Here is a 13022-nt window from a genome sequence, read left to right on the forward strand (position 1 = left end):
TCTTTGTGCGTATGTTTCTTGCATTTCCATATTTACCACATCAGCATCTCTACTCCTCATTTCCCCCCTGCCCCCAATCAAAACCAGGAATTTGCTAGTGTAAAATAGTATGCTTTTCTTGTTGGCTGTCTGTGAATTATTCAATACTGAATGAATGAACAGCAGAAGCTTTTTTTCATTTTAGTTAAGATTGTGGGAAAATTATTGACCCCATGATTTTTTTTTCTGATGCTGTATCAATTAACTACTCCCATTCCAATACCCGCTTTCATTTATTTTTCATTCTTTGTACAACATATTGCAAAATGGTAATCGGGAATTTTTTTCTCAGTATTGTATTGTATCAACCCTGCCCTTGAGTTGCCTTGATCTCTGTTTTTCTTCTATCTAATTATTTATTGCATTTTTGCTGCTTCTAACTCGCGCTAAGTTCTGTTCACCCACCCCGTGCTCGTTGACCTACATTGGCTCCCGGTCCAGCAATGCGTTGATTTTAAAATTCTCATCCTTGTGTTCAAATCCCTCCATGGCCTCACGCCCCTATCTCTGTAACCTCCTCCAGCCCCACAACCCTTCGAGATCTCTGCGCTCCTCCAATTCTGGCCTCATGTGCACCCCGAATTTCCATCGCTCTGCCATTGGTGGCTGCGCCTTCAGTCGCCAAGTCCCTAACATCTGGAATTTCCCTTTGCCTCAGTACCTGTCCACCTCTCTTTAAAACCTACTCCTTTACTGTCCTAATATCTCCTTATTTGTCTCTCTATCAAATTATTTATTTATTTAGAGATACAGCACTGAAACAGGCCCTTCGGCCCACCGAGTCTGTGCTGACCAACAACCACCCATTTATACTAACCCTGCAGTAATCCCATATTCCCTACCACCTACCTACACTAGGGGCAATTTTCCATGGCCAATTTACCTATCAACCCGCAAGTCTTTGGCTGTGGGAGGAAACCGGAGCACCCGGCGGAAACCCACGCGGTCACAGGAAGAACTTGCAAACTCCGCACAGGCAGTACCCAGAACTAAACCCAGGTCCCTGGAGCTGTGAGGCTGCGGTGCTAACCACTGCGCCACCCCAATTTTGTTTAATCACATTCCTGTTATTGGGACCGTGGGACGGTTTGCTCCATTAAAGGTGCTATATAAATGCAAGTTGTTGTTATCCTTCTGCTGATTGGGGAGTAGGCAGTCCATCTCTGCATCTCTGCTCCATTAAGGAGCTGGTTGAAACTAGAAGCCTGTTAACTCATTCCATGAAAAGTGAGCCTGCATTCCATCTAATCACTTCAATTGAGAGGGTGCAGAGGCGATTCACCAGGATGTTGCCTGGGCTGGAGCATTTCAGCTATGAAGAGATAGGATAGGCTAGGGTTGTTTTGCTTAGAGCAGAGAAGGCTGAGGGGGGACATGATTGAGATATACAAGATTATGAGGGGCATTGATAGGTTAGATAGGAAGAAACTTTTTCCCTTAGCGGAGAGGTCAAGAACCAGAGGGCATAGATTTAGGGTAAGGGGCAGGAGGTTTAGGGGGGATTTGAGGAAAAAAAAATTCACCCAGAGGGTGGTTGGAATCTGGAATGCACTGCCTGAAGAGGTGGTGGAGGCAGGAACCCTCACAACATTTAAGAAGTATTTAGAGGAGCACTTGAAATGCCACAGCATACAAGGCTACGGGCCAAGTGCAGGAATATGGGATTAGAATAGTTGGGTGCTGGATGGCCGGCACAGACGCAATGGGCCGAAGGGCCTGTTTCTGTGCTGTATAACTCTATGACTCTAATTAGATTTCTTAATCCATCTTGTTTTGGAGTTCCTCTTTTTTTTTTTCTCCCCCGCCTCTTCAGTTGAATCAATTTACTGAATGATGACAGTATTAATATTCGTCTTCGATAGATTTTAACCAAATTTGGTAAATGCATTCATTTTTGTTGAGGAATTCAATCCCTTTTTGAATGAGGAAGCTCAAAATGAATTGCCTACATGACCCATTCCCTTGTACAGAAACAATTATTTTAAACTCCTTTTTTGGGCTAATACCAAATCTGACAAGCGTTCTCCGCTTGTTAATGTGTTCCATCCATATTTGTGTTCTGATGAAAGGTCATTGACAAATGTTAACTTTGCTTCTCTCTCCACAGGTGCTGCCAAACCTATTGAGTATTTCCAGCACTTTTTTGGTTTTATTTCAGATTTCCAGCATCTGCAGTGTTTTGCTTTTATATTTTGTGTATAGTTGTCTTCCGCAGCACGTTGTAAAAATGTTAGTCTTAAATATTTTTCAGTAGATTTTAATTGCTTTTTCTCCCCCACCTTCTTGAGTTCTTTACTTACTCTGTCTTGCAGTCACCTTTGACAGATGTGTAGAGGAAATCTTAGAGCTCTCTTTTGCGCTGAAATTTCCTCTGCTTGCTGTCTGATCAGGGAGATGTGGTTAAGATTAGGAATTTCCCAAAGTGGGGAAATTGAGCCGTTGGTCAATGCTCCTTGAATTAGAAGATCTTGTGTTTAATTTCCACTCAAAGACATGATCTAGGCTGACATTTCAGTGAGGTACTGAGGGCGTATTGCATTGCGAGAGGTGTCACTTTCAGATCAAACAATAAATTGTGACCTTGGCTGAATGCTGAAGGGGATATAAAAGATCCCATGATACTATTTGAAGGAGAGTAGGGATGTTCTTCAGTCTTGGCCAATAGGCAACTGTTAATTGACTGTAGATTTTCTGGTCACATAACTCCTTAATCTCACACTGACTGCATTTCAAAAGCACCTCATTTGCTCTGAAGTACTTTGGGACGTCCTAAGGAGTGAAAGTTACGACATAAATGCAAGTTGTTACTTCCTTCTTATCGATCACTTCCTGCTATTTTGTCGTCTCGCCCCATCTAAAGTGTTTTTGATTTCACTGTATTTGACGGTTAATTTCTACTCACCAGTCTTGCCTTCTCTGCAGCCTTGGACACAGTCGATCACACTTCCTCTCCCAGTGCCTTCCCCTGTCGTCTGAGCTTGGAGGAACTGTCCGAGCTTGGTTCCATCCGTAACTATCTGATTGATTGTGGCCAAAGCATCTGTGTAAATGCCTTCTCTTTCCAACCTTGCACTATCACCTTGGGAATTCCTCAAGGATTCATCTTTGCCCTCTCCCCTTCCTCATCCGCACACTGGCTCTTGGCGATAACCTTTGTGGACATGGGCTCTGATTCCTTATTTACACTGATAATGGGTGTATTCTTTCAGCCACCAACTAGTGGGAAAGATATAGAGGAACAGATTTGTAAGGAAATTGCAGAGAGGTGCAAGAATTCTAGAGTAGTTCTAATGGGGATTTTAATTATCCTAATATAGACTGGGATATTAATAGTGTAGGGCAGAGTAGGTCAAGAGTTTCTCCAGTGTGTTCAGGAGAATTTTCTACATCAGTATGTTTCCAGTCCAACGAGGAAGGAGGCATTGCTGGATCTGGTTCTGGGGAATGAGGAGGGGCAAGTGAATCAAGTGACAGTAGGGGAGCATTTAGGGGACAGTGATTACTGTATCTTAAGGTATAGGTTAGCTATGGAAAAGGACAAGGAGCAATCCAGAGTAAAGATAATTAATTGGGGGAGGGCCAATATCAATGGAGTAAGGTTGGATCTGGCCCAAGTAAATTGGAATCAAAGATTGAAATGCAGAACTGTATCTGAATAATGGGGTGTCTTTAAAGAGGAGATAGTTCGGGTACAGTCAAGGTATATTCCTACAAGGGTGAAAGGTATGGCAAACAGATCCAGAGCTCCTGAGTGACAAAAGAGATAGAGAGTAAGATGAAGCTGAAAGTGGGTACATATGACAGATGTCAGGTGGATAATACAATTGAGAACTAGGCTGTATATAGAAGGTTCAGAAGGGAAGTGAAAAAGCAAATAAGAGAAGCAAAGTGACATTATGCGAGGAGACTAGCAGCTAACATAAGAGGGAACTTAAAAGTCTTCTATAGGCATATAAATAGCAAAAAGGTGGTAAAAGGGAGCGGGGCCGATTAGAGACCTAAAAAGGGATTTATGCATGGAGGCAGGGGACAAGGCTGAGATACTAAATCAGTACTTCGCATCTGTCTATACCAAGGAAGAAGATGCTGCCCAAGGTGAAAGAGGATGTAGTTGAGACACTGAATGGGCTAAAACTTTATAAAGAGGAGGTATTAGAAAGGCTGAGTGTACTGAAAGTGAAAAAGTCACCAGAACCAGATGGGATGCATCCGAGGATACTGAGGGAAGTAAGGATGGAAATTGTGGAGGCACTGGTCATAATCTTCCAATCCTCCTTAGATACAGGGGTGGTGCCAGAGGACTGGAGAATTACACATGTTATACCCTTGTCCAAAAAAGGGTGCAAGGATAAGCCCAGCAACTACAGAATAGTCAGTTTAATCTTGATAATCCGCAACGAAATTAACAGTCATTTGGACAAATGTGGATTAATTAAGGAAAGCCAGCATGGATTTGTTAAGGGCAAATAATGTTTAATTAACTTGCTTAAGTTTTTTGATGAGGTAACAGAAGGGTTGATGAGGGTAATGCAGTTGATGTGGTGTACGTGGACATCCAAAAGATATTTGATAAAGTGCCAGATAAGAGTCTTGTCAGCAAAGTTGAAGCCTATGGAATAAAAGGGACAGTGACAGCATGGATAAAAAGTTGGCTGAGTGATGGGAAAGAGCGAGTCGTGGTGAAGGGTTGTTTTTTCCAGACTGGAGGAATATATATAGTGGAGTTCCCCAGTGGTCAGTGTTTGGACCTCTGCTTTTCTTGGTTTATATTAATGACCTAGACTTGGGTGCTCAGGGCACAATTTCAAAATTTGCAGATGACACAAAGCTTGGAGGTATTGTGAACTGTGAGGAGGATAGTGATGGACTTCAAGAGGACATAGACAGTCCGGTGGAATGGACAGACAAGTGGCAGATGAAATTTAATGCAGGAAAGTGTGAAGTGATTCATTTTGGTAGGAAGAATGAGGAGAGGCAATACAAAATAAAGGGTACAATTCTTAAGCGAGTGCAGGAGCAGCAGCTCCTGGGGGTACGTGTGCATAACTCATTGAAGGCTGCAGAGCAGGTTGAGAAAGTGGTTAATAAAGCATATGGGATCCTGGGATTTTTAAATTGGGACATAGAGCAGAAGAACAAGGAAATTATGTGAAAAGCTGTATTTAAGCACTGGTTTGGCCTCCACTGGTGTATTGTGTCTAGTTCTGGGAACTGCACTTTAGGAAGGATGTTAAGGCATAAGAGAGGCTGCAGAAAAGATCCACAACAATGCTTTCAGGGATGAGGAACATCAGTTACACGGATAGGTTGGAGAAGCTGGGGCTGTTCTTCTTGGAGAAGAGAAGATTAAGAGGAGATTTGATAGAGGTGTTCAAAATCATGAGGGATCTGGACAGAGTAGATAGAGAGAAACACTTCCCACTGGCGGAAGGATCCAGAACCAGAGGATATCGATTTAAGGTGATTGGCTAAAGAAGCAACGGTGACGAGAGGAAAAACTATTTGATGCAGCAAGTAGTTAGGATCTGGAATGCAGTGTCTGAGAGTGTGGTGGAGGCAGATTGAATCGTGGCCTTCAAAAGAGAATTGGATAATTATCTGAAAAGAAAAATTTGAAGGGCTACAGGGAGTGGAACTAGGTGAGTTGCTCTTGTAGGGAGCCGGCACAGACGTGACAGGCCGAATGGCCTCTTTCTGTGCTGTAATGATTCTATGACATCTAGCTGTGCCTCTCCATCTCAGCCACTGTCCTATATCTGTGATGTCAGGCTACTTATCCAACATCCGACCTTAAATGATCTGCTATGTCCTCCATCTAATTCTGTGCTGTAAATGACTCTCGATGACTCTAATCATTGGAAAGAGAAAAGTCATTGTCTTCAGTCTCCACCACAAATCTTCAACCTTAGCCACTGATTCCACTACCTTCCTGCCCACCGCGTGAGGCTCAACCAGACTGTCGGCAATCTTTGTGTCTGGTTTGATCTGAGTTGAGCTTCTGACCACATGTCCTATCCATTCACAAAGACCACTTTCTTCCATAATAAAAACACAGCTGAAAATTCTCACCAGGTCTGGCAGCATCTGTGGAGAAAGAAACAGAGTTAAGGTTTCAGGTCGATGACCCTTCATCAGAACCGCTTTCTTCCACCCTTGTAAGTTTGCCCCTACCTCAGCCTATCTTACTGAAATGCTCAACTATGCCTTTGTCTCCTTGAGATATGATTACTCCAGTGTGTTCTCCTGGATGGCTTTCCAGCATTCATCCTCTGCAGAGTTCAGCTGATGCAGAATTCCGCTACCATAGCCTATCTTGCCCCAAGTCCTGCTCACCCATCACCCTGTCCTTACTAACATGGGCTACCAGCCCTGTCTTCACAATCTTGTCAACCCTGGACCCTTGCAATCTTTACATTCTTTTAACTCTGGCCTCTTATGTATTTTCTCTCTCTCTTCACCCCGCTATTGTTGGCTGTGCCTTCAGCAATGTTGACATCGAGCTTCGGAGTTCCTTCCCTGCATGTCTATGCCTCTCCATCTTTGTCCTTCTTTAAATGAAATATCAGAAGGCCGAAGATATTGTCTTCAGTCACTGCCACCAACTTCATCCCTTTTCCTGGCCATTGCCTTAGGCTGAACCAGACAGTTTTCAGCCTTGGTTTCCGATCTGACCTCGAGCTGAGCTTCCAACCACATATCCTCTCCATCATCAAGATCACCTCCTTCCATCTCCATAATATCAGATGTCTCTTCTGTTGAAACCCTCACCAATGCCTTTGTTACCCCCAGACTTGACTATTTCAGTGCATTCCTGGCTGGCCTCCCACGTTCTATCCTGTGTAAACTTGAGCTCATCCAAAACTCTGCTGCCCATGTCGTAATTCACATCAAGTCCCGTTGACCCATCATCACCTTGCTTGCTGACCTTCATTGACTTCTGGTCCAGCAATGTTTTGATTTTAAAAACCTCATCCCTATTGTCAAATCCCTCCATGGCCTCACACTCTCCCTATCTCTGTAACCTCCCTCAGCCCCAGAATCCTCTGAGTTATCTGTGATTCTCCAATTCTGGCCTCTGGAGCATCTCCGATTTTTTTTGCTCCGCTGTTGATGGCCGTGTCTTCATCTGCCTAGGCCCTGAGCTCTAGAATGCTCTCCTTAAATCTCTTTACCACTCTGTCCTCCTTTTAAGACACTCCCTAAAAGATACCTCTTTGAACATGCTTTTGGTCACCTCTCCTAATGTTTATATGGGCCAGTGTCAAATATTGTTTGATCGTGTTCCTATGAAATGTCTTGCAGTGTTTTAGACATAGAGAGATACAGCACTGAAACAGGCCCTTCAGCCCACTGAGTCTGTGCTGACCAACAACCACCCACTTATACTAATCCTACATTAATCCCATATTCCCTACCACATCCCCACCAATTTCTTACCACCTACCTACACTATGGGCAATTTACAATGGCCAATTTACCTACCAACCTGCAAGTCTTTGGCTGTGGGAGGAAACCGGAGCACTCAGTGGAAACCCACATAGTCACAGGGAGAACTTGCAAACTCCGCACAGGCAGTCCCCAGAACCGAACCCGGGTCACTGGAGCTGTGAGGCTGCGGTGCTAACCACTGTGCCACTTACTATGTTAAAGCCTTTCAGCCTTCTGAGATCTCTGTGCTCAGCTAATACTGGCCTGTTGAGCTTCCTCAATTTTCATTGCTCCACCATTGGTGGCTGTGCCTTCAGCTGCCTAGGCTCTGAACCCAGAAATTCCCTCCGTAAACCTCTCTGCCTCTCTCCCTCTGTCCTCCTTTAAGACGCTCCTTCTATTCCCACCTCATTAATCAAGCTTCCGGCCATCTGCTTTAAGATGCTCCTTAATGTGGCTTGGTGTCAAACTTTCTTTTATAATGCACCTGTGAAACACCTTGGAATGTTTTATTATGTTAATGATGCTATTTAAATACATGTTGTTGAAGGTGCTATATAAAGGCAGCTTCAGTTGTTCTTCAAGACTTTCCTTAAAACTCACCCATTGGATCACGTTTTGGTCATTTTTAATGTTCCATTCACCTGCAGAAAGCACAGTGGAACTTTTTCTAATGGGGTGTCTATGAGCCTGTCTGTCTGTGAGTCTGTCTGTGTATGTGTGTTTAAGTGTAAATGGGAGAATACATTTCGCCCTCCATAATTGATGACTTGCTAATGAAATTGCACAAACCACAGCCTCACAAAACTGGTTTACAAAAATCGCTGACACCTGAAAGCTGAGATTTTACAGAAGGCTCCGTCATTTCATGATTATGAGGAATTCTGCCACCACCTCATCCAATGTTTCACGAAAAAATGCCATGTGAAATTGTCCCAATTCTTTGTTAATGAAAGGTACACCATTTATAGGCACGCAAGCACATAATGTGTGCACTTACTAATTCTGCAGAAAGCACATTTTAGCTGGTATAGTTTCAAATAAAAACACCTCTATTTTAAAACAGTTTTGCCCCATTTAATTGTTTGATGGCCATTCGAAACAAATCAGAAACTTACTCTCTAGGCATTTTTTACAGGAATGCATGCGTCTTCACATTTCAGAATAGTTTTAGATGTGATTACTGCTAAACCTCTTTAATGGTTTTTGTGAGATAGCATTGTTGTTCCAATCCAGAACAACAGCCAGACTCTTGAATAGAGTAATTTGTTCAGTGTAGTAAAATGTGAAATCCTCACTTGCTTTGTACTGCTATAGTCCGGGTTGCTTTTAGCTCTCGTTTTGAGCTATGTTTTACCTCAGTTACATTGTGTGGACGGAGGTCCCTGAGGCAGAAATAGGAAATTGAGCAGCCGAGTAAGAACAGACCCACACCCATCTATTGTCCTTGGTGATGATCTTGCCAGATGACGTTATAGAGTCGACAGCATTCTGTATCCGCCTCATATTTATTTGTAAATAGTTCTTTTAACCCATTTGATGTCTGTTATTGTGCTGAATTAGCCCATTGAGGGGTGATTTGATTGAAGTCATCCAGGTATTAAGGGGAGCTGATAGGTTAGATAGAGAGAAGCTGGTTGCTGAATCTTGGTCTCGATGATAGGTCTTGCTTTAATTTTTAGGCTTTCAGGATTAGAATTAGGAAACATTAGTACGTGCAAAGGGTGGTAGAAGTTTAGATTTCTCCTCCACAGTTGGCTGGGCCAATTATTTTTAAATCTGAGCTTGATAGATTTTTGTCAACTCCTGGTATTAAGAGATATGGGGTAAAAGTGTGAATGTTTGGTTACAAATCATTCGTGATCTTATCGACTGGCCGAGTAGCTGTGAGGGGTTAAATGACCAATCCTGTCCCTGTGTTCCTATTCTGGAGAATCAGGCCAGGGTTTGTTGTTTCTGTGCTTGCTGTTGAAAAGAATGAGCAAGAAATGGCTGGCTGTCCTGTGCAGAAGCCGAAAACCCTGGCACTAGTTTATAGTTTTGTCACAGAAAGCTCAGTGATGGAGCTGCTTCACTTGCAGAATGCTACTGTTGCAGTTTTACTGAATCTAGCCCTGTAGTCTGACTGTACCAGTGTGAAACTGAACGTTCCACATTCAGAAAGCTAAGCTAGTTTGACATATTGCTGCATTTTTGCTCCATAACAAATTACAGAAGGGTACTTTGCTTCAGGTACTGATGTGCTCTGTGTGTGTATGGTTTTTATTGCATTAGCATCTCATTGTGTCTAAGTCTGCCTTAACAGATGCCAATGTGTGATTGAATGAAAATGAACATAACTAGTAAAATAACATAAGGATGTTATTAGATGTTTGGAGGGTGATTGGTAGAAAATGTCATCAAAAACTGCTTTAAGGGAATGGTTTAGGAGCTGTTATTTTGCAAGAGGAAGACCCAAAATTTCTTTTATCCAGCAAAACAAAAATGCTCAATTTGTTTGGTTGAAAATTAACTCAGTTATAGAATTGTGCTGAACCTATGTCAGCCGTGGCTCAGTGGGTAGCACTCTCGCCTTTGAATCAGAAGATTCTGGTTTCAAGTCCCATTCCAGAGCAAGGCAGGCACTCCCAGTGCAGTACTTGAGGGAGTGCTGTACTGTCGAAGGTGCCGTCTTTTGGATGAAACATCAAACTGAAGCCCTGCCTGCCTTCTCGTGGGGACATAAAAGATCCCCTGGTGCTGTTTCAAAGAAGAGTAGAGGATTTCTCCCCAGTGTCCTGGCCAATACCTATCCCTCAATCAACATCACAAAAAGAGATTATCTGGTCTGATGGTCACATTGCTGTTTGTGCTTGGGAGCTTCCGATGTGCAAATTGACTGCTTGCATTTCCTATATTACAGCAGTAACTACACTTTCAAAAGTGCTTGATTGGCTGTAAGGTGCCTTGGGACCTCCTGTGGCCTTGAAAGGCGCCATATAAATTCACGTCTTTCTCTCTAATGTAATTTTTATATGGCATCTATCTCCCTGAAATTGCCTTGGGGCATTTTACTATGTGAAAAGTGCTATATAAATGTAAGTTGTTGAAGTGACAGTTGAAAAATGTTTTTGCAATCGGGGATCCGTTCCCAGAATCCGCTTTTGATCTCTTCTGCCACTTCTTTAAATATCAAATTGCATCAGTCAGTCCAGCAGACAAATGCAGTCACTTCTGTTGCTGTTATCCGCACTGTGCATGTAATTATCCTGGGCTTTAACTCAGCAGAACTGCTTAGTTGCCATGTTTAAAATGGTAAGCTTGGCTGGGTCCGTGTTCATAACTGTGTGAACAGGTTATTGGTTGATGGAATCCCCAACATTTGTTCTGTCATCGTTGCCCCATGAAGGATTGTAGCTCCTTCTAATTGTTGATTAATAATTTAAAACAGTAGTTTGGATATTAAATACTTGACATTTTCAAAATATGAGAACAGTAACACCTCTTGGCCTCAAATTGTCTTTATGATTTCTTTATAGGCTAAACCAAAGGACATTGAACCAATAGACTATGAGAATGTCTTACTGCAGAAGAAAGCACAGATTATCAGTGATCCTTTACGGGACATGCTGCTTTTTCCTAACGAAGATTTCCAGGTGAGTGATGTCATGGTGAACTGTAATATTGGAGTCATGTTTCCAGTTCTTTTTCACTTTAGTTTGAATTGAGTAACTGTGTTCAGTCCTGGGCGCCACACCTCAGGAAGGATATATTGACCAAGGCTAAAACGATTAAATTATGAAGGCACGGTTACATAGACTAGGTTTGTATTCCCTTGAATGTAGAAAACTAAGGGGGAATCAAATTAAGGAGTCCAGAACAAGGGAGCAGAACCTTAAAATTAGAGCCAGGCTGTTCAGGGGTGATGTCAGGAAGCACTTGTTCACACAAAGTGGAGTGGAAATCTGGAACTCTCTCTCCCAAAAAGCTGTTGTGGCCAGGGGTCAATTGATAATTTCAAGACTGAGATTCATAGATTTTTGTTGGGTAAAGGGATTAAGGGTTATGGAACCAAATTAAATGAGTTTAAAGTACAAATCAGCCATGGTCTAATTGAATGACAGGACAGGCTTGAGGGGCCGAATGGCCCCCTGCAGTTCCTTTTGTTAAGGGAACCACTGGGTTCCAGTTCCAGCGAAGACTAGCTTCTTCGCTCTAGCTAAATGCTGAACTCTATTAAATAACAATTTATATTCAAGAGGCTGACAGTGACTAACAAATTGCAACCAAGCCCTCTTACTGAATTGGGATTGATGTATGATGACCAGGAATTGCTTTGTTACTGTTTCCAGTAGCAGTGAAGAATTGTATGATACCAAATAGTCACAACTGTAATATAGACTACCACTACTTGAACAATAACCCAGAGAATTATGCACAGCTTTTGATTTTAGTATCTTTATCAATTTAATAATTTCCTTTTGGATGTTAAAAAGTTTCCAGACTGATTTAATAAAAGGAGGGGGTTAGAGGTAGTTGATGTTGCAAAGTTCCTGAATTCAAATCAAGGCTGCACTAGGAAATCTTTGTTCAGCCAGTTTCCAGCAGTGTGACTCTTTCCTCCCACTGTTGGAAATGTAGTAGTGTCAAAATTTCCTGTTTCACAAAGTATGTTCTGCTGTTGAGCTCAGGTGTGGGTCAAAGGTTATCTGTAAGGTCACAAACCATTGCTCAAAGATGTCTGCTTACCTTGTTTCCTGTTCCAAATCTGTGATGGATGGGGCATTTGTGGTTCAGTGGTTGTCGGCCATGACTGGCATTTTGCTTGCCCGTCTATTCTGTACGGCAACTATTGCAGGGCTTTTAAAAGCAGCAACAGCAACTTGTATTTATCTAGCACCTTTAATGTAATAGAACTGACGACCTCCGTGGGAACATTATAATTAAAATTTGACTCTGAGCCACATAGGATGATGTTTAGGCAGGTGGCCAAAAGCTTAGTCAAAGAGGTCGGTTTTGAGGAGCATCTTAAACAAGGAAAGCGAGGTGGAGAAGCCAGGAAGTTTTAGGGAGGGAATTCCAGAGCTTAGGGCCTCGGCAGTTGAAGGCACGGCGGCTTGCGTTTGAGCAGTTAAAATCAGGGATGTGCAAGAGGCCAGATTTAGATGGACACAGGTATCTTGGAAGTTTGTGGGCTGGAGGAGATTACAGCGATAGAAAGTGGCGAGGCCATGGAAGGATTTGAAAACGTGGATGTAAATACGAACATATGATTAAGGAGCAGGAGTAGGCCATTCGGCCCTTTTGAGCCTGCTCTGCCATTTAATAAGATCGTGGCTGATCTGATTGTGGCCTCAACTCCACTTTCCCACCTACCCCGATACCCTTTGACTCCCGTGTTAGTCAAGAATTTATCTACCTCTGCCTTAAAGATATTCAATGACCCTGCCTCCACCGCTCTCTGGGGAAGAGAGTTCCAAAGACTCGCAACCCTTTGAGAAAAACTTTCTCCTCATCTCCGCCTTAAATGGGCGACCCCTTATTTTTCAACATGATATGAATTTTAAAATTGAGGC

At 42.7% G+C, this 13022-nt stretch overlaps 1 protein-coding gene across 10 annotated transcripts in view; it reads left to right on the forward strand.

The window, feature by feature from the left end:
- The window catches only part of LOC137371521 (dedicator of cytokinesis protein 9-like), a 291071-nt gene that overhangs the window by 81056 nt on the left and 196993 nt on the right, over window positions 1-13022 (forward strand). For all 10 annotated transcript variants that reach the window (XR_010975239.1, XR_010975240.1, XR_010975241.1 and 7 more), the window contains exon 2: window positions 10986-11102. Coding sequence is in view for 7 of the 10 variants with exons in the window: in XM_068034244.1 (XP_067890345.1) it covers window positions 10986-11102 (117 nt within the window). In the remaining 3 variants the exon portion in view is untranslated. The remainder of the gene's footprint in view (window positions 1-10985; window positions 11103-13022) is intronic.

The sequence above is a fragment of the Heterodontus francisci genome, chromosome 6 (assembly GCF_036365525.1).
Source record: "Heterodontus francisci isolate sHetFra1 chromosome 6, sHetFra1.hap1, whole genome shotgun sequence".
Classification (NCBI taxonomy): domain Eukaryota; kingdom Metazoa; phylum Chordata; class Chondrichthyes; order Heterodontiformes; family Heterodontidae; genus Heterodontus; species Heterodontus francisci.